Below are 26398 nucleotides of genomic sequence, written 5' to 3'. Positions count from 1 at the left end.
AAGAGTGTCTTATCCCACCATCTGCCCTCCCACGACCTTCCCAATACCATATGTCTAACCGTCGCCTTTCTGTGCCTCAGTACCCACTTCAGCCTCACTTTAATGCCGCAAAATCTTCACACCCTGGAATGCCCACCCAAAGTGCACAGGCAGCATTCCTGGGAGCATCCTTGGGTGATACCCTGAGGACCGACCAGGTTCGTCAGGAAAGATTTGACACGTCAGTGAAGCAGTGCAGGGAGCCAAGGTCTAGTTACTAATAACGAGAATGGCTGATATCTGTCACTTTATAGTTTGCATAGTATTTTTCAGTATGTAATTTGACCTTTATCCAAGGAACTGGGTGGGGCAGTGTGTTCTCTGCATTTCATAGGAGAGAACGCTGAGGCTCAGAGACGTGGAGTGACTAGTGCCAAGTCACCCAGCTGGTAAGCGCGGCAGTCACGGTTGGAAGCCTGGCTCCTTGACTCCCAGCCTGCTGCTTTGCTCAGCACACCAGGTTGTACTGCCTCATCATGAGGAGTAATGGAGGAGCCCCTTGGAAAGCCACGCACATTCCTGTCGACTTGACTTGTGTCTTCCAGGCTGTGACAGCCACTGTCTCCAGTGCCAAGGCCCCCATGAGTGCACCCGCTGTGAAGGGCCATTTCTCCTCTTGGAAGCCCAGTGTGTCCAGGAATGTGGGAAGGGGAACTTCGCAGATCATTCAAACCACAAATGCACAGGTAACTTGGAGACTGTGCTGTGTTCTCTGGAAAGAGGTGAAGGCAGCAAGGAAGTCAGGCGTGCTGATTCTCAGGTAACCAAGGAGAATCTGAATTAGGAGCAGAATGAAAACCCAGGGAGTTTGGCCTAAGTAACTGATGGCTTCTCGTGCACATCTGTCAATGGCTGGCTAAACAGAATATGGAAGTGCAGGCCAATAATTCTCTTGCACAAATCAATATTGTCCCTAAAGGTCTGTATGGAAACAAAGCCAATATTTCATGGAATGTAAAGCTTATATTGAACTGAGGTGTGGTGTCCAATTAAGAGTGGGTCAGCCCTATTGGCATGGGCCCAGGGTTTTCAGTGCGTAGACTAAATTACCAGTGACCTTGATATTGCCATAATATGCTTGAGGAGTAGGATTTCTGGGGACAATTTAGTGAGACACATTGAACTTTTGTTATTAAACTAAAGTTAAACCCAAAGTCTTAATCTCCTTGTCCATTGAGTTATTCACAAGAGCTTCCTCAGTTAGTTCTCATCATTTCCATCAAAACTTGGTAAGGTGTGCCCCACTTTAAAGAGTACCTGATATTTAATAATAATGCCATTACCTAGGCGTGGCATTTTATATTTCCCCAAATTTCCTTCATCTGCATTATCTCATTTAACATTCGCTATGACTTGGTAAAATATGGCAGACACTATGAATCCTGTTTTACAAATGAAAAAAAAGAAACAGCATTAAGAGTATTAACCAGGGTAACATAAAGTCAGATATTAAACTCAAATTTTCTGATTCTAATTCAGGGCCCTTTATAGTATCCTGTGCCACCTCTCTATAACGGCATCTCAACTGAGGAAGCAAAATAATTAGGCAGTAAGCACTTGATTTATAGAAGCTTATTAACTTGATTCAAAGAAATAATCCATGGCCTTATAAATAGCTTGCTCTCCACATGCATTTAAAATAATAATAATAAGGCTTCCCTGGTGGCGCAGTGGTGGAGAGTCCGCCTGCCGATGCAGGGGACGCGGGTTCGTGCCCCGGTCCGGGAAGATCCCACATGCCGCGGAGCGGCTGCGCCCGTGAGCCATGGCCGCTGAGCCTGCGCGTCCGGAGCCTGTGCCCCGCAACGGGAGAGGCCACAACAGTGAGAGGCCCCACGTACTGCAAAATAATAATAATAAAAATAAGAATAGCAGTGATAGTAGTACATTTGAGTCCTTTCGTGTGCCCGATACTGTTCTAGTCACTTCGCGTTATATATAGCCCATGTAATCCAACCAACAGTCATTGCATTAGGTGCTATTACTATCCCCATTTTTAAGATGAGAAAATTGCACCACAGACTGTTAAACAAATTGCACGAATTTAGCAGCAGTTAAGTGGTAGAAGAGGAACAGTACCCGACAGGGCTTACTCTCTTAAGCCCTAGAAGCTGCCTCCCTTACAAGTCAGTATTGTTAACTTTTTAAACAATCCATTTATGTGCAACATGTTCAGGTCATAGTGTGGAAAGCAAGGGTGCTCCTTCCTGTTCACTTTCCTTTGCAGGGTAGGAAATTTCACTTTTGTGAAATTCTGCAGGAAACTGTGGGAATTCTCTTTTGCTGCAGCTGGGGGTCATATGTTGCTGTGCTCCCACTCTTCGTTTCTTTATCACTGGTGGCCCCCTCTGGGGGCCTGTGCCTTTGTCCTGCCTCATTCAGTGTGTCCTCTCTTCGATAGCCTGCCCCTGGGGGTGCTTGCAGTGCAGCCACAGAGACCGGTGTCACCTCTGTGACCATGGGTTCTTTCTGAAGAGTGGCCTTTGTGTATCCAAGTGTGTTCCCGGCTTCCCTGCCCACTCCTCTAATGAAACATGTGCTGGTAAGTGCTTCCCCTCCGATGCTCTGGTGAAGTCACCTGTAATTTCTCCACACGGAGGCTGAGTCTGCAGATCCAGTTGGCTCGTGTGGTACAAAATGCAGGCTTTCCATTCTCGGAAAACCCCTGGTGCTGCTATGGAATAAGGGACTGTTTATAGAACATGGAAAATTGGGAAAATTCAACTTCTAAGATCTTCGGAAGGGAAAAAGAAGCAATCGGTGCTTTAAAAATCACAGCTATCAGATCAGAAATTTGGCATAAAACTTAGTTGTGTTCCTGAACTACAGCCACGTTATAGAAAATTATACTTACAGATATAATTTATTATATTTATATACACATGTAGAGCTATTATGCCAGGGTGCAATGATGCATCCTTTGTGCACACACTGGAGGTAAATGATAAGTAATTAATGAATAGTGTGAGGAGCTTGCCCCATTAGATTCACATGTTGGAAGTGGATGGATTTCAAGCCACTCTGTTTGCCACTAAGAATTAGGTAACACGGGCTTCCCTGGTGGCGCAGTGGTTGAGAGTCCGCCTGCCAATGTAGGGGACACTATACATTATTGATACTTTGTATAAAATAGACAACTGATGGGAACATACTGTATAGTACAGTGAACTCTAGCTAATGCACTGTGGTAACCTAAATGAGAAGGAAGTCCAAAAGTGACGGGATATCTGTGTGTGTATGACTGATTCATTTTGTTGTGCAGTGGAGGCTAACACAACATTGTAAAGCAACCATACTCCAGTAAAAATTAATAAAACCCCCAATATTATGAGATTTTATCTTTAATGTAAAGGGTCTGAGAAAGCCAGAGAAAAAAAAAAAAAAAAAAAAAAAAGAATTAGGTAACACGTTAAAGAATGGAGCTAGTCTTGTCCAACACATCCGTGGACACTTTACCTTAAACAACAAAGAGAAACAAATTTAAATTCAGGCTTAATTTTGAACCCCAAAACTTTTACAGGTGAATGAGGATTGGGAGTTACATTACAGCTGAGCATCTCTTGGGTTCTGAGTGTCCTTCATCAATAACATGAATCATGTTTTATCACCTGCAGTCAATCATATTTTTCATGTCTATATTTCTGACCTCTAATGATATTAAGACTTCCCATGGAAGAAAATATCTTTGGCTTATTTCATTAGGATCCTTCTGGAAACCCCAAGTACAATACTTGAGAGTCAGCTTACCCCACTTGGGATGTAATACAAGTCAACTTGTGAAAATGAATTCAACTTCCATTGGAGTAATTTTACGTTAGAATTAGTCCCCCTGAAACTTGGCATTCCTAAACTGCCCTGTCTGACCTACTTGTAAAAGGAAGGAGTGCTACCGGTTAAAGTCCAGGCAAAACGACTTGCAGGAGACAGGATGAATTCCATATCAAGGTCAGAAATCCTAATTCATCCATCAGATGTTTCTTATGGACAGAGATCGTAAATTTTTAAAACAACGTATATATTTCACATGAATTCTGAGTAAGCCACTGTAATCCTACCTCATGGTAGATTAACTGGTGCTGTTCTTACAAATGGTATCAGACACTTGACCCTTTTCTTGCCCTTGGTGGGTCTGATGGTCGGATATGACAGATGTATTAGGATAGGACTGTGGTTCTCAAATGTGGCAGCCTATTAGGATTACCTGGGGAGCTTGTAAAATCACTAAGGTCCCACCCCAGAACATCTAAGTCAGAATCTCTGGTGGTGGAGCCTAAGTATCAGGATTGTTTTAAAAGATCCCTATGTGATTCTTTATTGTTATTATTACTGAGATATAATTCACATACCATAGAATTCACCCTTGAAAGTATACAGTGAGTCTTTAGCATATCCACAATGTTACGAAACCGTCATCACTGTCTAATTCCAGGTCATTTTAATCACCCTAAAAAGAAATCCAATAACCATTAGTAGTCTCTCTCCACTGCCCTGTTGCCTTAGCCCTTGGCAACCACTGATCTACTTTCTGTCTGTATAGATTTGTCTACTCTAGATATTTCATGTAAATGGAATCTTACAATATGTGGCCTTTTACATCTGGCTTCTTTCACTTGGCATGATATTTTCAAGGTTCCTCCATGTTAGAACGTATATCAATATGTCTTTTTATGGTTGAATAATAACCGCATCGTATGCATATACCACATTTTGTTTATTCATTCATCAATTGATGTTTGATTGTTTTGATTATTTCCACTTCGGGCTATTATGAATAACGCTGCTGTGAACATTCGTGTACCAGTTTTTGTACGGACTTATGCTTTCAATACTCTTCGGTATATGCCTAGGAGCAGAATTGCTGGATCATATGGTAGCTGTATGTTTAATTGCTTGAGGAACGGCCAGAATGTCTTCCCAAGCAGCTGTACGATTTTACATTCCCACCAGCAATATATGAGATTTCTAGTTTCTCCACACCCTCAGGAATACTTTTTATTGTCCTTCCTAGTAGGGATGAAGTGATATCATCTTGTGATTTTGATTCAAATTTCCCTGATGACTGATGATGTTGAGCACCTTTTCATTTGCTTATTGGCCTTTTGTGTATCTTCTTTGGAGAAATGCCCATTCAAATTCTTTGCCTATTTTTAAATTAGGTTATTTGTCATTTATTGAGTTGTGAGAATTCTTTATATATTCTGGATATAAAAGGGATATACAAGTCCCTTTTCAGATATGTAATTTGGAAATATTTTCTCCTATTCTGTGGATTGTCTTTTCACTTTCTTGCCGGTGTCCTTTGTTATTAAAAGCACAAAAGCTTTTAATATTAATGATGTCCAATACATCTGATTTTTATTTTTGTCACTTGTGCTCTTTGTGTCATATCTAAGAAAGCATTGCCTAATGTAAGATCACCAAGATTTTCTCCTATATTTTCTTCTAGGAGTTTTATCATTTAATATTGAGACCCTATGTTATTCTCATGTGCATCCGGGATGAGAACCACTGTATTAGAAGGAGCCTTATGGAATACGATAGCCTAGAGTTTCATCTTTGTAGTTCTGAATGAACACTACAAGTCTATTTCTTTAAATAATAAGAATAATAAAACCTAATTCGTAACTGTACCAAGCCTGACCTTTGGATTCATGTTTTCCAGGCAAAATACACACCCCTAGTCTTCATGTGAATGGTTCCCTCACCCTTGCAATTGGTTCAATGAAGCCACTGGATTTTCTCCTCCTGAATGTTCAAGACCAGGATGGCAGGATCGAAGACCTCCTGTTCCATGTGGTGAGCACTCCCACCAATGGTCACCTCGTGCTCTCAAGGAATGGAAAAGAGGTTCAGCTCGACAAGGCTGGCCACTTTAGCTGGAAAGATGTGAAGGAGAAAAGAGTGCGTTTTGTGCACAGCAAAGAAAAGCCCAGGTGACCCAGCGTTCTGTTGTTTTCCTCCTGCCACCTTTCCATCAGTGCTCTGCACCCCACACCCCCTTCTCAATAGCTCTCCCTTTTCTTCTGGGGAAGATCGATACTCTACAAAGGCCAGTGCTTTCAGCTGCCTGTCATCATATCACTGTAACTGTTCAGAGAGAGTGCTTCTGTTCGAGGCATTTTTATTGTATCGCATAATTATGGGTAATTCTCTGATGTGGTGGGAAAGTTCCTAGTACAATTACCCAGTTTTTTGGCCCAGGATAAACGAAATCGCTTACAAACCCAGATGCTGCAGCTGCTCCTTCAGCATTAGGTTCCCATACCGGGAGGAGGGAGTGGCTAGAGGATGGAGTGCATACTTTCAAGGTATTGTATGGTTCCTAGAATTTCAGAGTTGGAAGGAAACTAAAAGTCATGGTTAACTTGTTATTATCCACTTTATGGGACTGAATGGGGTTCATTTTTAAGCCTGATCCAGTTTTCTTCTGATGCCTAGCATACTTCTGGCTGTCTTCCCCACCCCAGCTGACATATGCTTCAGGAATGCAGTTGAATGTTAATGCTAACCCAAGCAAATAGAGCCATATAATTAGCAGAGTAAATCTACTAAACAGAAATCAGGGAATGCACCTTAAAGACTGGCCTCTTGGATTATCCTTCACCCTGCTCTGCTTCATTAGTGCAGATCATTCAGAGTGGACTACATGTGTAAACAGGGAGTTGAAACCCATGGAACAGTGATAAAGGATGCGGTGAATATCTTCTACTGTCACCACTAAATTTGAGATTTTTAAAAAAATGTTTAAGGTCTGGGCTAGGAGATAAGTGGGGAGAAAAGTAGATCACAAGTTCCCTATTGCAGTTCAGAGCCAGTGATGCCAGTAACCTCAAAAGACCCATCTTACAGGAACAGGAACAACTAATATTCACTGAGTGCTAACTGTGACCCAGCCATTGTGCACTTTATTTGAATTATGTATATTTATGATCCTAGGCTATAGATAGGGACACTGAGGCCTTGAGCATGTAAGTAATCTTGCTCAAGCCTCACAGCCTGTGAGTGCAGAGCTGAGACTCCAACCCAAGGCTCTCTGATTCCACACCCCCTGCCTTCAGCCACTATGATTTCTGCCTCCTTAATAGTACTAGGAATAAAGGGCATGCTTCCATCCTCCAGGGGCAAAAGATCATTGCATAGGAAAATATTGCTCCAGAGATGGAGCTTAAAACTCTGGTGTCTGATGCCATAGAATCACCCTTCAAATTTGTGCTCTATCTTCTTCATTCATTTTCTTTCAAGTGTAGTTCTTAGGTGTTTGCATCACACACACACAGACACATATATACACAGCTCCGTACCTGTAGTCATATGTCTCGGAATCACTTGTGAAAAGTGTGTAAAGTACATAAACGCTCCAGAGAAAACCAAAGTTAAGCCTCTTGTCTGTTTAACCTCTTTAATCTCTCACCACCTGTTTCTTTCCAGAGTCAGCTTTGCACCCCTAAACGGGACCAAGCGTGGCAACTATTTTGCAGGGATTTCTTTCAGTACTCTTTTTATTTTTTAGTACCCATTTTAACATTGGATCTTCTTTTTTATCTAAAATTTTTTTAAAAAGAAAGAATGAGAGGAATAGTAAAACAAGGTTGGTAGAAACTCATGGAAAATGGAAATTATATAAGTCTCTAAATGATACAAAAACAAAAGGGGCAACCTGCCACGTTGGCTTGTGGTTGTTTATCCCCATGAACACGCCCACTGTGATTCTTTAGGATTGGCTTTCTTTGGGTTGGAATGCCCCTGTGGAGTGCAAGATGACTCGGAAATACAGTCCTAGTGGCCCTGATAAGCTGGCATGGCTGAGAGGCTGAACACAGTTATTGAAACCTCAGTGCCGCCAAGATCGTTTTGCCCCAGTAGGTTGGGAGTCACCATCCTTTCTTTCTGCCTTCTGCTTCTTCCATCACCTGCATTCTCTTGAAGTCTGGAGGTGGGAATGGAGAGGCACAGGATTTAAATGAGACAGAAAATGAAAGGGATGATGGAATGAGAGGGAAGACGAGCATTCTTTCTTTTAAAAAAAGAATCAGATTTATTGAGGTATAATTGGCATCCAATAAAATTCCCCATTTTAAACTGTACTGTTCTGTGTGTTAACAAATATATATAGTCTTGCAGTCTTGAGACCACAAGCGAGATGTGAAACAGTTTCGTCACTCCCCCCATCTCATTTTTACGGGTACTCCCTTCCCCGCTCCCCGTCCCTGGCAGATACCGATCTGTTTTTCACTCTTATTGTTTTGCCCTTTCTGAAATGTCATGTGAATGGACGCGTACAGTATATAATCTTTTGTTTCTGGCTTTTGCCATAATGCATTTGAGATCCATCCACATTCTTTATGTCTCAGTAGTTAGTTCCATGAGTGCCTTTTAAAGAACCTTTCAAACAATGGTCCCTATAGTGTAGACCAGAATTCTAAACCTTCCATAATGTATTAATCACACATCTTACAAGCCCGAAGTGAGCTCTGAGCTTGCTTTGGCTTTGAAGGTGGGCAGCTCCTACCTTCCCACCTAGCAGTCTCTGAAGCTGCTGAAACAGGAAGGAAAAACCACAGCAAAGAGTCTTATTTTGTTCTGTTAATTAGGACTCTTCGGTTGCAAGTAATGGAAGTCAGCTTGAACTAGATTAAGCAAAATTGCAAGGCTTGTTATAACACGGCAGGTATGGCTCAGATCTCAAACACATCAAGGGCAACTGGGCTTCCAGGGCAAGCCCAGGAGTTAGAACCAGAAATGGGAAGCAGGACTCAGTTCTTCCTCTCATCTCTGTCTCTTTGCTCGAAGGCTACATTCACCTCCCTCCTACCGACGGGCTTGCTCCACATTCTCATCAGCATGACAGACTGTGGTTCCCCCAGAGTCAAATGGCACTGTCAGGCCAGTTCCAAATTTCCAAGGAATAATCAGTCATCCTTCTGTAGTCCAGTCCACATTGAATGTGTATGTGTATGACTGGAGGGAGGATTGGGCCATAGAGTCATGTAACACAAACATTGCAAACATTGTTAATGGTGTTATTGGGGTCCACTCACATGAACTGGGCAGGGGTTGGGGAGAGGATTCACAGGGAAGAGGAAATCATTGAGAACTAGTCAGAGACAGTGAAAGATTCCTTTCCATTCTCCAACTTAACCATTAGCCTTCAATATATTACTAACCTGTCTTGGCCTGACAACTGATTTTTCGACCTTTTAAATATTCTATTTAGAAAAATAGAAAACAAAAACAATAGAAACATTGTTATAATGAGATCGAAGAATATACAGTAGTTTTACCTGCATCTTGCTATGTTAATCTTTATGTGGTCATTTCTATTTACTGTATGAATAATATATTACTGTAGTGGTTTGATCCAAATTCTTATATGCATATAATCTGAAAATATTTTTAATCCTTGTCTTCCTAAAGACCAATTTAATGATTGTACTTTCTCATTCCTTTCTTGGGGACTTCTTTCAGGAAAGGTTACTTTTCCCTGAAAATTAGTGACCAGCAGTTCTTCTCTGAGCCACAGCTGATCAACATACAAGCATTTTCAACACAGGTAAGAAAATGCCACACAATTAATAATTTCACATGCCTACTGATTCTGAAGCACAAATAAAGATTTTCTGTAGTTTTAGCAAAAATGATTGAGCTGAATTAATCGTGTCTCAGTTTCCTCATGAGATGTCACTGGAGTAGTTTTTAGTACTGTGGGTCATAACAGCAACAAACAATTACTGATACATCCATAGTACTCTTATGTTTCTCATGTAATCCTTATGCCAGCCCTGTGAGGTATTATTATCCCCAATTCACAGATGAGGAAACTAAGTCTCAGGGAGGTTCAATAACTTGTCTATGGTGATATAGCTGACAGAGAGCTGAGATTTGTGCCCAGTGAATCTGGTTACACAGTCTGTGTTCTTGACTATTACACTGTGCCTTACTTTACTATACTGAGTCTCATACTAGCCCTTCAGAATAATTTGAAGCTGTACCACTTGTTAAGACTTCCCTATTCATAGGTGAATAGGTCTGTTTCGTCTAAATATTTCTCTCTCAGGGACATGGAATTATGTTTGCCTATTTTGCCTATCTATCATGTAGCTGAACTGCATCTAACTCAGTTTGCAGTAGTTAGAGGATCTTATCAAGGATCTATTTAAATGAAGTGCCAGTGTGGTCATCAGCCAAACATAAGTCTGAGGAAATCATGGTAGTTGCTATAAAATTCAGTGAGACGGCTCTTCTGTTCTCATCACTCATCTCTGTCAAGCTGTACTTATGTGTCCTGAATACAAATCATGGTAGATGCTCTGAGTACCTGGGCTTGAAGGATTGAACAGCTGAAATGTGCAAAGGGAAGAGGAAGATCAATGTATTCTTAAGTTGTGAACGGTAGGAGACTGGGATATCAGCAAGGGGGAACCCAGATTACCTAAACATTAGATCTTGGGTAGTGTGTGAGTCTTGGTTCAAGGAAGGATATGAGATCATTGTTTTTAAAACTGTGATTTTGGGGGGATTTCCCTGGTGGTCCGGCAGTTAAGACTCTGCGCTTCCAATGCTGGGGACGTGGGTTTGATCCCTGATTGGGGAACTGAGATCCCATATGCCACGCAGTGCAGCCAAAAACAAACAAACAAACAAAAACTGTTATTTTTATATTTTTGGTCCAAAAGCGAAAAGACCATGGACTATGGGATAACATAGATTTGAACCAGAAGTGGCTGCCAAATGGTGTTCACAGCCCAGCTCAGCGATTCTTGATGGCATTCTCACTTCAGTGATGACTGAAGTTGAGGAATGATTAGAAATTGATCCTAAATTAATTTGACCTCAGGGTTGGGCTAAGAGTATGAATTTTGTTTCAATCAAAGCAAAAACATATGATCTCTGTAAATATGGGTCAGAGGGCTACCAAGTCTCAGGACTCACTGGCTTAGATGTTTCTCGGTATTTAAGCTCAGATGTTTTGTTTTGATCTTTTTGCTCGTGCTAATATAGTTACTCTAATTAGGTGAATAAAAGACTTGGGCAGCTTTTGGCAAGTGACTTCCTAATCTGAGATGATGAGCTGCCATGGTTCCCTGATTTCTGTTTGCTTTCCCCAAATCAGTTGAGTAGATGGTGAAGGCCTGTTTTTATTTTATTTATTATATGAGAAACTTTTGTCATTTTAACTTCTTAAAAATGGATTTTTAGAAATGAATTTTAACTTATTTTTGTTTCTTTACATTTCTGTCATATTTCAATATGGTTTTGAGCGTCTGTGAGATTTTCTCATGTAAGTTAATTTGATCTTTTCCTTTTATGGATTTTGACCTCTCCTCTTTCAGAATCCGAGGGGCCATTCATTCCCATGTATAGAATCACAGCTTTTGAATTCTCACTCAGGGATCCTGAGGAGTAGCTATCTTCTGTAGCTATTATGTGATTATTATAGAGATGCACTAGCTAGACATTACTTTAATAGATATTGAAATTTCCAGGAGGCCAGGAGGAGTATTGTTAAAGGAAAGCCATTTGAAGTAAAGAAAGGCAGTGTACTGAAAAAGCCCTAGATGGTTCAACTTCGAATGATATTAACAACTAAGATAATGTTTTCTTTGGCTTCTTGCCTTGATTTTTTTGTTTTTTGTTTATTTTTTTGATGTTTTTTTATGTGTGGTTCATTAACTTTTAACTCAGTGAAAGAACATTTTATTTGCTTACTGAAGTTGGTGGGAGAGACCTGATAATCCTAAGGAAAACATATTAAAATTTGCCACATGAATTAACCAGGTGGTTGCCTTACGCAGACCATGATCTTATCAGGCTTTATAACCTGAGTTGGGGTGGGCCCGTTGAAGATACGGACGAGACCGCTTGAAGAAAATTACTGGGAGGGACCAGAAATAGCAGGAATTCAGAATGCCCAAGTCTCTTACTCCAAGTCAGCTTGCTGCTGCGTAGCCTGCAGCGAACCAAGTGCTCAACTCCCAACACAAATGCCAAAATTCCATATCTCTTGTTAGTCCCTCTTGAATGCAGACAACTAATTGAGTTCCCTGACTCACCTCTCAGTTGCAATTCGGGGGATGTAGTGTAAATCATGGCAGCAGAGACTTCAGAGATTTGGAAGCAAGCAGCTCACTCTGGTTGCCCCTGATGAATATTATGGTCTGGAAGTGTCCTGAGAAATCTCCAGAACCACAGGTGTGAAGTAACCTCCTTTGCAGTGATTACTGTGTCTGACTACACCTCTGACAAATGCTGTGATTATGCAAGAGTTTGGCACTTGGCCGGAGCATCTAGAGTTCCTTGAAAAGCATAGAAATGGCAATCAGGTTGCACACAGCTGGTGTCTGGTCCACTGGATCGCCCTCTCTTTTCCTGCGAATGGCTTCTCTCCTCCTTCCCTTCAACTCCACAGGCCCCCTATGTGCTGAGGAATGAGGCTCTCCATATTAGCAGAGGAGAAAGGGGAACCATCACCACTCAGCTGCTTGACATCCGAGATGACGACAACCCACAGGATGTGGTGGTCCAAGTGCTCGATCCTCCACTTCATGGCCAGTTGCTCCAAACACTTCAGTCGCCTGCAGCCCCCAGCTATCAGTTCCGGCTGGATGAGCTCTCCAGGGGCCTTCTCCAGTATGCTCACGACGGCTCGGATAGCACTTCTGATGTCACAGTCTTGCAGGCCAATGATGGACACTCCTTCCAAAATATACTGTTCCGTGTGAGGACTGTGCCCAAGGTAAGTGTCATTCCTAGAGCTACATTCTCCTCGCCACCTAGATGTGACGTTTTGTTGATGATGTTGTCTTGTGATATTCATAAATTTAAGATACCGGTAGTTATTTATTTATTCAAACATTTATTAAGCATCTATTATGGAGCTATTTAGGACATTCAGAGATTAATAGAACACATCACCCAGTCGCAGAGGGCATTGTGTATTTTGTTAGGAGCACCCTTGAGCCGAAAGACCCGTCCCCATGTTCTCTGCCAAAGGAACACTTTTGAAATGTTGTGTTGACTTGCTGCCATAAAAATGCCTCGTTGTCCTCTGACTTTTTAGTCTGCTGCCTGAGCATGATTGTAAGTATCAAGTGCACCCCTGCTCTTGTCTGCTCTTCTAGAGTAGCTCATGTGATGTGAAGCTCATAGCCAGCTTACTGTAATGAATCAAAGAGGATGAGTTCAACCATTCTCAACTGAAGTTGGATGAGAAAACTCTTTTAGTAATCACAGGAGTCCTTGGCCTAGGGGGTAGGAGCCCGGTGAAGAGCAGTGCCTCTCAGCCTGAGTCATCCCCATGCCACCTCCCTGTGTTTTTGCCGTATCCATGAGTGCCTGTCCTACTATTCACTTAATACTTTTCTTTGAATCGACTTACTTTTTTATCATGGCTTCTTCCTAATAAATACTTGTGAAATCCTGGGCTTAATGTAGAATTATACATTTTTCCAAAATATTAAAATTAATACATAACCATTTTATAAAATTTCATCCATGCACAAAATAAAATGTTTTTGGCTACTACTAATAGGATGGCTATCCCATTTTGGGAAATACTGGGCTAGCACATGCTAGTTCTAAGAGACATGTTGAAAAATACTGTCAAAGCCATTTATTACTTGATATTTCACTCCAAGCTCTTTTCTCTGTAATAGCAAGAATGACTCTTTCTCATGGTGGCAGATTGGGAGACATAATTTTTTTTGAACTTTTCATTCCAAATACCAGCACCTATTGAAGTGTCATTGATGATTAGTTAGAGAGATTGCTTTGCTGAGGACAGTTTAGAAATCACTTGTCCCTTTCTCACCAATGATCACTTACAGTTTGCAGTTGATCCTCATGAATTGCTGAATCTAATATGGTCTGCTAGCTGGTTTCTCAGGCTCTGGTCTCATTATTTTCAGCTGCTGAGAACAGTAATGGTGGCATGGGATAGGTGGGAGGAAGTGAAGACTGATGATGAGATGGAGCTGGCAGATAGCCACCTTGAAGCTAATCTGAATTATCGCCCTCTTGCTATCGCCCTGGGAGATGAGGTTTACTTCTGAAGAGATGAAGTCTAGACAGACACAGAAAGTTTTCTTTTCTTCCTTCTTGGTTTCTCTCCAAAGATTGTTATGGGATTTCAGTGCAACCCTAGCAGCCGCCTTTCCTATCGAGGTTTCAATCTCCATGTTTGGAGCTCAGCGCATTGTATTGTACAACCAGTTTGCGTGGTATGGCCCAAGATTGAAGGGGTTTTCTAGGATTTTAGCCACTTCGACTACCAAAACACAGCAAAGAAAAATAGAATTTTAATTTATAAATAAGGCATAAGCACAGAACTTGAGAATTCTTAGAGTGCTTACAACTTGGGAGGCGCGCGAGTGTTCTTCCTCCTTCCCCCTTCCTTCCCTCCATCTCCTGTAGTGCTGTGCTTACCTGTCCATCAGGTGAACTAATGGCTTCTAAACAGTGAATTAGGATAATTAAACCGGTTACCAGAGCCCCAGCAGCCATTAGAATGTACTAAGAATAAACTTGACGCTCTCATCCTGATAATATTTTACAAATATAGACTACATCTTCTTTTAGGAATCCAGAGTACTTTTTCTCACATCTATTCTGCTCGTCTTTACAATGTCTTAGTGAAGAAAGTTAGAATAGAGGCTATATAACCTTATTACTTCTAGAGGATATTCTACTCTTGGTGAAAGTAATTTTTGTTTGCTTTGTTTTTAACCTTTATTGGGCACTAATGCTTGATGTGAATTATTCCTTTTGATCTTCATGATCATTCCAGGATATTTGTACAGTTATTATCTTTAATTTTCCAAAAGGGGAAACTGAAATAAAGGAGGTTTAAAAACATTTACAGAGGTTTAAAAATGTTTATTTCTCATCAAGGTATTTAGTGATGGATCTGTGATTTCAAATCAAGTGTGTTCTGGCTCCGCACACTTAACCAGATGGCTTTTGTTCATTCTAGCTCATTTTTTCTTCAGCGTTTTGGTCATATATATTCTTATCCCCTTGATGGACAGAATGGGAACAGTAATTTTAGTCATTTCCTCGATGTCCTATCCAAGCAGTCTGGACCCCAAGCCTCTCAGAATCTTCCCTGTGGGCTCACCACATCTTGTTACAAACGAAGCTATTTATAATCATAAGTCTACTGGAGCCCAAGAAGAAAAAAAATTGCCTTAACTGTTAATGGCTTCCAGTCGTTGTATAGTCAGCCATGATTGATTTTGTTCTGCTAGCCATTTCTGAAGATGGCATGTAAGCCCTTACCCTGAGGCTACCTGTGTATTAAATTTGGAGTAACGACAGTTACTGGCTGATGTCTAGCTGGTGATTTAAATGGAATGACAAAGCGTTTTAGGTCTAATTCCTAGTGAATGGATGTAAAAATTAATCCTAGTGTTGTTCAACATAAAACTTAACCTGGTAAGATAGATGGAAAGGGACTGAGGGATTGAAAAAGGAAGCTTTGTGAGAGCAGGAACTATTTCAGTATTGCTGCCTTGAGCCAGGCACATTGCAGAAGTTTAGTACATTTTTGTTGGATGGATAGTTAGACGCGTGGATGCAACAGCATGAGTTAGGCTGGTGCCTATGTTCCTGCCTTTGAATTGATCCCTTGCGTCAGATTCATCAGCCTACTGGGCACTTCAGCTAATGCTGGGGTGGCCCATCTGAGACTGAGGGTAGGAGCTGTTGGTTCCACTTTTAGTTATCAAGTTCTACATCACTTCCCCCAAATTTATGTTTTTATCCTTGGCCTGGCAGTGAGTAAACTTGACTGCCACCCTCCAGGCTTATACTGAGTTGCTGAGGAGAAAATAGACCCAAGACAGATGTTGAAACATGTTCTGTTGGGGAAGGAGGCAAAAGAATTCAAAAAGATTAAAAGGTAATAAAGAATGCTCTGCTGAACAGGCTTTCATTAACTGGGTGGATTACCAAACCCAAGCCTGCTAGAGATATGATTCTAAAGAAATTCAGAGTCTAATACGGGCTAAAATGTGGGCAGGGAGAAGCCTTGCATGTTGGTGGGTTTCTCTCCACTGCCGGGCTTTCAAGGAGTTACCTTCTTTTTCATTAATTAAAGCATCTCTGAAAATCACGCCCCTTTTTCTACTTTGGCAATAAATCTGATGAACTTTCTGACCTCATTAGTTGTTGTTTGAGCAGTTATTTTCTGCAACTGGATAATGCTTTGATGTTAAAAGCCCCCAAGTGTCATGCTATGAACTGGATGGAAAATTCTATTGCTGAGAGCCTTCTCTGGCTGTTTGACCTTGGTAAGGCCTGAGTGCAGCTAAAAGCCCTGTTGGGCTTTCCCGCAATTTTCTTAAAACCTGTCCTCCCATGCGTTGTCTTATAGGGACAGAGTTTGATTAAAAGGATGTTTGTGAGAGTTATAAATATCAATGGCATCAAAATGTTTATTTCTCTGGATAAGAATCTGCCTGTCTCATAAATAAATAAATCCTCACCACATATCAAGGTTTCACTTTATTGGACTTGCTGAATTGGTTCAATTTAGCATCTTGTAAGGTACATTGTCCGGAGTATACACTCAAAAAGTGTTTGTTGATTACAAAATATGTGTTTGTTTCTTTGTTTATAAAGCACTTGAAACCTACATGGAGAGAAGGTTCTGTATCCTTGACCTGAAGCTGCAGTTTCTGAGGCACATATACACACACTGGCAAACACAAAAACAGTGCAATTATCTCTCCATTGTTCTTCCTTCTGGTAAATAGCATCTATCTTTCACCTTATATGTGCCACCCCCCATAATCCTTCTCTAAAATCCACAGGGCGCTCCAAGATTAAATTTTAAAAGCTATGGTATAAATGAGCTGTAACAAATTAAAGTATTTTTACAGGATAAATAAAATGTGAGGGTTGCTGTTATATCTAATTACAGTCATATTCTATTTAATAAAGTTAAAACATTTCTGTCTTGAATATTTTGGCTTGGGGTTGGGGTACACCATCGTATTTGAGCTCATCACTTATGTTCCAGTCTCTAATTGGGGAGGGGGGGAGTTTTCATTTTGTTTGTGGGATTTTTCCTCCAAATGATAAGGTCATGCATGGGCCTTTACTTCTGGTTTACAACATTAATATCTTTATTTGTACTCAGTATATGATGACTAAACTTTATAACTAGCATTTCTTTATGCCTATTGTTCTATGAAATTAATTAGTAGAACTATTTAATTTAAAGCACTGTTTTAATTATGCCCCCATAATCCCTTGTTGAGATTTCATTTTCTTCTAGTGTGGTACCCTGAAGGATATATAAAACATCACTAGGCAGAAGATTCATCAACTGAAATTATGGCTAATTTCTTGAATTTACAGGGATATATGCAGGGATATATTGTGCAGAAAAAGAACTACAGGCATACTTCGTTTTATTGCACCTTGCGGATACTGTGGTTTTTAGAAATTGAAGGTCTGTGGCAACCCTGCATTGAGCAAGTCTATCAGGGCCATTTTTTTTCCAACAGCATTTGCTCCCTTCATGCCTCTGTGTCACATTTTGGTAATTTTTGCAATATTGCAGACTTTTTAATTATTATTACTATATTTGTTATGGTGATCAGTGATCTTTGATGTTACTATTAAAGAAAGATTATGGGGCTTCCCTGGTGGTGCAGTGGTTGAGAGTCCGCCTGCCGATGCAGGGGACACGGGTTCGTGCCCCGGTCCGAGAAGGTCCCACGTGCCGCGGAGCGGCTGGGCCCGTGAGCCATGGCCGCTGAGCCTGCGCGTCCAAAGTCTGTGCTCCGCAACGGGAAAGGCCACAGCAGTGAGAGGCCTGTGTACCGCAAAAAAAAAAAGAAAGATTATGACTTGCTGAAGGCTCAGATGATGCTTAGGATTTTTTGCAATGAATTTTAACTAAGGTATGTACATTGGTTTTTTTAGACATAATGCTGTTACACACTTAGTAGACTACAGTATAATGTAAACATAATTTTTATATGCACTGGGAAACCAAAAAATTTGTGTGACTTATTTCATTGCGATGTTTGCTTTATTACAGTGGTCTGGAACCAAACCCACAATATCTCCAAGGTGTGCCTGTATAAGGAGATAAAAAAATTGCAAAATGTCAGAACCACAGGGGAAATTAGGTTAAAATTTATTTTGGACATGTTAGCTGTAGAAATGGTGGTGTATAGACTTCTATTCATCTTTTCTTGAATCTTCCCTGACACTCTCCCAAAAGAAAGCAACTAATAAAACCATCTTCTTCCTAAGAAGTGGGAAGAATTATATTTCTTTTCCTTAGATAGTTGTCTGTTTTCTTTTTATGTACTGTAAACAAACAATTCAGAAACAGAGGCATATGTATTATTCTGTTATAAGTGTAAATATTCTTAAAGGCTCGCCTGTGGAGTTTGGGAGAACCATTCTAGGCCCATTGTGATCTCTGTTCTGGGCCACGCTTCTCACACTTCAGCATGACTCCACACCTCCCGGGATCTTATTAAAACATAAGTGGAAATGCATCAAACTAAAATGCTGTGCCCAAAGGAAGCCATCAACAAAATGAAAAGGCAACCTACAGAATGGGAGAAAATATTTGAAACCATCTATCTGAAAAGGGGTTAATACCTAAAATATATAAGGAACTCAATAGCCTGCCCCCACCAGAAAAAAAGAATACAAAAGGAGCTAAGGACCTGCATAGACATTTTTCGAAAGAAGACAAATGGCCAACAGGTACATGAAAACGTGCTCAACATCACTAATCATCAGGAAAAAGGCAAATCAAAACCACAATGAGATATCACCTCACATCTGTTAAGAATGGGTGCTCTCAAAAAGACAAAAGATAACAAGTGTTGATGAGGGTGTGGAGAAAAGGGAACTTTATACACTCTTGGCGGGAATGTACATTGGTACGGCCACTATGGAAAACAAGTATGGAGGCTCCTCAAAAAATTAAAAATAGAATTACTGTTTGATCCAGCAATCCCATTCCTGTGTATATGTCCAAAGGAAATGAAGTCAGTGAATTAAAGAGACATCTGCACTCCAATGTTTATTGCAGGACTATTTACAATAGCCAAGCTATAAAAACAATCTAAGTGACCTAATGAAACTTAAAAGCTTTTTCACAGCAAAGGAAACCATAAAAAAGATGAAAAGACAACTCTCAGAATGGGAGAAAATATTTGCAAATGAAGCAACTGACAAAGGATTAATCTCCAAAATATACAAGCAGCTCAATATCAAAAAAACAAACAATCCAAGCCAAAAATGGGCAGAAGACCTAAATAGACATTTCTCCAAAGAAGATATACAGATTGCCAACAAACGCGTGAAAGAATTCTGAACATCATTAATCATTAGAGAAATGTAAATCAAAACTACAATGAGGTATCACCTCACACCGGTCAGAATGGCCATCATCAAAAAATCTACAGGGTTTCCCTGGTGGTGCAACAGTTGAGGATCTGCCTGCTAATGCAGGGGACACGGGTTCGAGCCCTGGTCTCAGAGGATCCCACATGCCGTGGAGCAACTAGGCCCGTGAGCCACAAGTACTGAGCCTGCGCGTCTGGAGCCTGTGCTCCGCAACAAGAGAGGCCGCGATAGTGAGAGGCCCGTGCACCGCGATGAAGAGTGGCCCCCACTTGCCACAACTAGAGAAAGCCCTTGCACAGAAACAAAGACGCAACACAGCAAAAATAAATTAATTAATTAATAAACTCCTATCCCCAACATCTTCTAAAATCAAAAAATCTACAAACAATAAATGCTGGAGAGGGTGTGGAGAAAAGGGAACCCTCTTGCACTGGTGGTGGGAATGTAAATTGATAACAGCCACTATGGAGAACAGAATGGAGGTTCCTTAAAACACTAAAAATAGAACTACCATATGACCCAGCAATCCCACCACTGAGCATATACCCCGAGAAAACCATAATTCAAAAAGAGTCATGCACCACAATGTTCATTGCAGCTCTACTTACAATAGCCAGGACATGGAAGCAACCTAAGTGTCCATCAACAGATGAATGGATAAAGAAGATGTGGCACATATATACAATGGAATGTTACTCAGCCATAAACAGAAACGAAATTGAGTTATTTGTAGTGAGGTGGATGGACCTTGAGTCTGTCATACAGAGTGAAGTAAGTCAGAAAGAGAAAAACAAATACCGTATGCTAACACATATATATATGGAATCTAAAAAAAAAAAAATGGTTCTGATGAACCTAGGGGCAGGACAGGAATAAAGACACAGACGTAGAGAATGGACTTGAGGACATGGGGAGGGGGAAGTGTAAGCTGGGATGAAGTGAGAGGGTAGCATTGACATATACACTACCAAATGTAAAATAGATGGCTAGTGGGAAGCAGCCGCATAGCACAGGGAGATCAGCTCGGTGCTTTGCCACCACCTAGAGGGGTGGGATAGGGAGCGTGGGAAGGAGATGCAAGAGGGAGGAGATATGGGGATATACGTGTACATAGAGCTGATTCACTTTGTTATAAAGCAGAAACTAACACAACATTGTAAAGGAATTATACTCCAATAAAGATGTTAAAAAAAAAACCCCAAAACCTAAGTGTCCATCAATGGATGAATGTATAAAGAAAATGTGGTTGTAGATACAATGGAATATTATTCAGCCTTAAAAAGAAGGAAATCCTGTCATTTGTGACTGCATAGATGAGCCTTTAAAATAAGCTAAGCACAAAGACAAATACTGTACACTCTCACTTATATTTGTAACCTTAAAGAAGCCAAACTCATAAAAGCAGGGTAGAATGGTGGTTGCTGGGTGGAGGGGGGAAAACTGGGAGATATTGGTCAAAGGTACAAAGATCCAGTTATAAAGAGATGAATAATTCTGTAGATCTAACGTATAGCATGGTGATTATACTTAATAATACTGTATTGCATACTTGGTAAGAGAGTTGATCTTAAGTGTTTTCACCACACACAAATATTTATAACTATGTGAGGTGGTGGATGGCTTAATTAGTTTGATTGTGGTAATCATTTCACAATCTATACATATATCAAAACATCATGTTGTACACCTGAAATATATACAATTTTTATTTGTCAAGTACACTTCAGTAAAGCTGGTGAAAAAATTAAAGTGCAGATTCTAATACAGAAGGTCTGATTCAGAAGGTCTGAGAGTCTAAAATTCTAAGAAGCGTCCATATGTTGCTGCTCTCTGAACACTGACTTGCAAGGAGAGCTGTATCCTAAAAATTGACACTTACACAGGAGTTACAGAGAATTGTACTGATAAAGTATAGGCAATATAGAAATGTAGTAGGAGAGATATCAGGGCACGCTGCTTATTTACTTGCTTGGAATTTGAAAAACCACACTGCCTCATCGGTCCAAGAATGTGGTTGCTGTGTGTGACTGATCTCCATCACATAATCAAACGTGATGGACTGCTGCTATTAGAAAAATTTCTAGCAATTAATATTCCTGGGTCCAAATGTATTATGTTATATAAAACGGCTGGAGTGAATAGGGCCCTTTCCCCCAGAATTCTGGTAGGTAACATGCAAAGTTCTTGGCACACTTTGATGTTTTCATAAATAATATGGTAAATCAATTGTGAAAGAAAAAAAATTCTGTGGGATTTTGCCCCTGAGCACCAATCACATAGGAGGTACATTGTCTGCTGTTCTGGGCACTGACACTTTCTTGGTGATTGTGGTGAAAATAGCTGTGACCACCTCCTGAGAGGCGCAGATGCTCTCAAGTGACAGCAAATGAATATTCGTTTTCTTCTGTTCTGAATATTCCCCTCTTGGGAATGCTGTTTGCTCTGTTCTGTTTACTGGCATATTTGAAAGTAATAGCAATAATTTAGCATAACATCCCTTCTGAAATGCCCTATTTGAAAACATCAGATTTACCGATTTTGAAAGTTTGAAAACTGAACACAGGCAGCCTCACTGATCCCATTCTGTGGAAAATGTCAATTAGGAGGCTTTGAAAGAGGTGTGCACCTTGCAAATCAGCACTTTTTAATGACGTTAGCTTTAACAATTAGAACGGTTGCCTTCTCAGGAGCGCTAAGTAGGTGATTTCTTCCAGTCAGCTATTCCCAACTGTTGTTTCTAAGGGCTTCACTTTCAATCAGTCATCGAGGCCTGTCAGTTTGGCCTCTGTAGTGTTTCTGAAATCTGTTTCTAACTATTCATTCGCACTGCAATCACCTTTTCATCTTCTCTCACCTGAGCCATTACAAGAACTTGTTAAATGGTTTCTGCAGCCCCAGATTCACGCCACCTCCAGCCCCTCCCATCTTTTGCTGCTGGAGGTTCTCCAAAACCCAAACCTGATCATCCCATTTCCTTCCCAGAAGATTCGTGTTGACTTTACAGTGCCTACAAGCTAAATGGAGACTTACAGCTTCTACCTTCTACTAGCCTACATTAGGGGTCACTTTTTATTCACCCCCTCCCCTAGCTCCCTAGACTCTGCTTGCCCAGTCACTTGGATATTTTATTAAGCACAGAGTGCATTGTCTCATGTCTTTGCTTAGGCTGGGCCCTCTTCCTGGAGTCTGTTTCACTTAGAAAGTCCATTCTTTGTCATTCAAGAATTAAATGGTATTTCCATAGGAAAGCCTTCCTGAGCATTCCTTCCCCAAAGAGGAAATCTCCTTTTCCCTTTATTCTCCCACAGTACCCTGCTCAAGCTTCTTATAGATCATCACTTGTGATGCAGCCTAACTATTTTATATGTCTGTCTGCCCCACTAGACTGTAGGTTCTGAAACTGAGGTCTTATTTCAGCCAGCCTTATATATAAGGTATATATATATATATATATATATATATATATATATATATATATACCTTATAGGTATACCTCAGGCCTCTAGCAAAAGATCTGGCATATAATAGGTGCTTAATGAATAGTTCTTGAATATAGATGGATGGGGAAGATGGAAAGACAGGTAGATGGACAAATGAAAGAAAGAAATGGAGAGACTTAGTCTTCCTGAATGATACAAGTTATGTGCTTATGATAAATTAGGAGAAAAAGTAGGATATACGTATGTACATGTATACAGACACATGCATATATCTACACATAATTACACATATACTGTTCACAGCATGACTCTAAAGCTATGAATCTCTTATTAGGCAATCTTTAGCAGCAATAGGACCTAATAACTTATGTTTTTAAGGACTGGTATTTTCTTTTTTTTTTGCTCGGACCTAATTCTGTACTCTCTCTTTATTCTAGAATGATAGAGGTCTTCGACTTGTGGCTAATTCAGTGGTCTGGGTACCAGAAGGCGGGATGCTGCAGATTACCAACAGAATCTTACAGGCTGAAGCTCCAGGTGCCAGAGCCTCAGAAATCATCTACAAAATTACACAGGAGCACCCCCAATTTGGTAACTCTTTTTTCCCTTGTCATGATGTCATCATTGCATTCAGCAGTCTTGGACTTGCTTTTGTACAAAGCCACACAGCCAGGGTGTGTTTCCAATGAACTCAGCTTTCTAATACCCCAGGCATCCCCTTTAAGGACAGAATAATCACAATAGCTATCATTGCTATATACATAGTATTGGTATGCTAAGTGATGTAAACATAGTATAGTTAAACCTAAAATTTAAGTTTTAAAACAACTACATTTTACAGAGAAAGTAACTTGTTAAAAGTCACCTGGCTAATAATATGTCAATACAATGTCAAAGCTCAGGCTTTCAAACACCACCTCATTTCCCGCCCAGAACATCACCGCACTTCTTGAGACTTTCTTTTTAAGAAAAGACTTTACATAAAAACATTTCTCAAGATCTCCATTGTTACTTCCACTTCTAGCAAGATAGCAGAGTATGATAACCCATCATCATCACGTAGAAATGATGGATAAAAGAGATTCAGAGCTATAAGGCAATCATAGCTGACCTCCCAAGAACACAGAGAAATCTCCAAGTGCCAGACACAGAGAAGGAACTGAAAGCCAATCTGGGCAGGAGGTGATGGCATAGCTTGCCTGAGGGGTTGTGTGTATCTCTCAGTAACCTGGGGGCTTGGGATTTAATGCCCGTGCAGAGACAGAAAGTTGGAATTAAGACAAGAAGCTCACTAGCACAGAGAGATGGCAAAGAAATTTACCTGTGTTTCCCAGGGCTCAGAGGGAGCAAAAAGTGTCTGCTGAGAATTCAGAAATTCAGGCCTGTTTCTCCTCAAGATCCAAGGTTAAGTTATACTGTGTGCATAGTCTGAGATACCCAAAGCCGAGGCATTAATATGAAAATTGACCTCAGGCCAATGATACTTCCTGGGTCCCTTGCAGAAACTAGAGTTAACTGCTGTGGAATGTCCACCCTCAACTCCAGACCACACAAGATTCTCACAGATAAAACCACTGAAGATTAACTCAGAATTCAGAATTACAGAACATATGAAGAAACAATCTATAGTACCGTAACTAAAACAAACAAGATTAAAACCCCAAGGTTTCAAATGAAGGAACAAGCTTACAAAAACTATGAAATAAGCATATTTAAAAAGATTTAAAGATACAAATGAAGGGATCGAAACTGTAAGGAGATGACAAAATGTTATAAAAATAAAAACAACAGGCAGGTAGATTTTTTAAAAGAAATAATCACCTGAAAATGAAAAATATATTCATTAAAATTGCTTGGTGTGACAAATAGCAGAGAAATAACAATGTTTTTCCTCAGGTTTACCAGATTTTTTTAATCGTATATTTTCTGTGGTGAGGAAAACATTAACTTTTGTACTATTTAAAACTAAGTATAGAGTCCACAAAGGCATTGAAAAGCATAATCTAATCAAGAATTGATAGAATTATAAAACAGTCAGTCTAGCTGGGCTGTCGTTTATTATAGTTGCGTAACCTTGAGGAAGGCAGGTGGACCCCCTTGAGCCGTAAGGTTCTTTGAAAGATGAAACTAGATAAGTTTTTAACTTTTTATTTAAAAATAATTTTAGACTTACTGAAAAGCTGCAAAAATAGTACCAAGAGCTCTTGAATATCCTTAATCCAGCTTCCTCCATTGTTAACATCTGACATAATCATAGGACAATAATCAAAACCAGGAAATTAGCATTGATACAATGCCATTAATTAGTTCACAGACCTTATTCAACTTTGCCGTATTTCACCCACTGATTTTAAGCTAGACAATGTTTAAGTCCTTTTCAACTCTAAAAACCTTTGACTGGTTTGATGTATTAAATTGTTTTACCTTGTCTTGAGCATTAAAAGTCAAAAAATTAAATTTCCTAAAGATAGCCCAATATCCCAATATTCCGTTTAAGTATTAAATAGAACAATGCGGAATTAAGTGGTTTTTTTAAAGCCATTTCAGCTTGATAAACGCCATGTAAGTAAGCCTGACTCACGTGACCCTTTCCTACTGTAACTCTCTTAATTAACTTCTTCCTATGAACATAATCCTATTTCTGTGTGTTCAGAGCTCCCTACTGGTAATAATCAAATCGCATTACCCTTAGGAGCCATTCAAGAGTGAAAAAGGAGGTGGGAATGAGAAGCCCACTTAACGCAAATCTTTTTTTTTTTTTAATTTCTTTTTCTTTCTTTTGGCTGCGTTGGGTCTTCGTTGCTGCGAGGGCTTTCTCTAGCTGCCAAGAGCAGGGGCTACTCTTCATTGCGGTGCAGGGGCTCCTCATTGTGGTGGCTTCTCTTGTTGCAGAACACAGGCTCTAGGCGCACAGGCTTCATTAGTTGCAGCGCACAGCCTCAGTAATTGTGGCATGCGGGCTCTAGAGTGCAGGCTCAGTAGTTGTGGCACGCGGGCTCTAGAGTGCAGGCTCAGTAGTTGTGGCACGCGGGCTCTAGAGTGAAGGCTCAGTAGTTGTGGCGCACAGGCTTAGTTGCTCCACGGCATGTGGGATCTTCCCGGACCGGGGATCGACCCTGTGTCCCCTGCATTAGCAGGTGGATTCCTAACCACTGTGCCACAAGGAAAAACCCAAGATTCTAATTCTTAATACCTATTAATTTTCCCATAAAGTTTCTTGGTTAAAATATTGAGCTCAGTGTAAAGGAAATCACTAGTAGATGTTATTTTCTGTTTTTTAAGCCTGGACTGTTTTTTAAACCTGGATTTTTATATATTTAAAGAGTCATGTCCTTGATTTTGTCATACTATGATAAAAGCAGAGGTGAGGTATTACGCAAAAGCTCTCACCTCGATGGAGTGAACCCTACAAAATATCGGTATTTCTCCCTGTCTACTCATGGGCTTGGCACAAAGGTACATTGTATTCATCATACCCAGTGATGAACTCTAACTCTTCATCTTTTCTTCTACCAGCTCATCCCATGTGTGGTCGCTTCCCT

At 40.4% G+C, this 26398-nt stretch overlaps 1 protein-coding gene across 1 annotated transcript in view; it reads left to right on the top strand.

The window, feature by feature from the left end:
• Positions 1-26398, top strand: part of FRAS1 (Fraser extracellular matrix complex subunit 1) — a 452432-nt gene that overhangs the window by 290476 nt on the left and 135558 nt on the right. The window contains exons 25-30 of the mRNA XM_007455407.1: positions 585-725; positions 2441-2581; positions 5702-5972; positions 9505-9589; positions 12446-12772; positions 23294-23447. Coding sequence (XP_007455469.1) covers positions 585-725; positions 2441-2581; positions 5702-5972; positions 9505-9589; positions 12446-12772; positions 23294-23447 — 1119 coding nt within the window. The remainder of the gene's footprint in view (positions 1-584; positions 726-2440; positions 2582-5701; positions 5973-9504; positions 9590-12445; positions 12773-23293; positions 23448-26398) is intronic.

The sequence above is a fragment of the Lipotes vexillifer genome, unplaced genomic scaffold (genome assembly GCF_000442215.2).
Source record: "Lipotes vexillifer unplaced genomic scaffold, Lipotes_vexillifer_v1.1 scaffold749, whole genome shotgun sequence".
NCBI lineage: Eukaryota > Metazoa > Chordata > Mammalia > Artiodactyla > Lipotidae > Lipotes > Lipotes vexillifer.
Note: the sequence above shows the minus strand (reverse complement) of the source record. Positions and strands in the feature narration are given on the sequence as shown.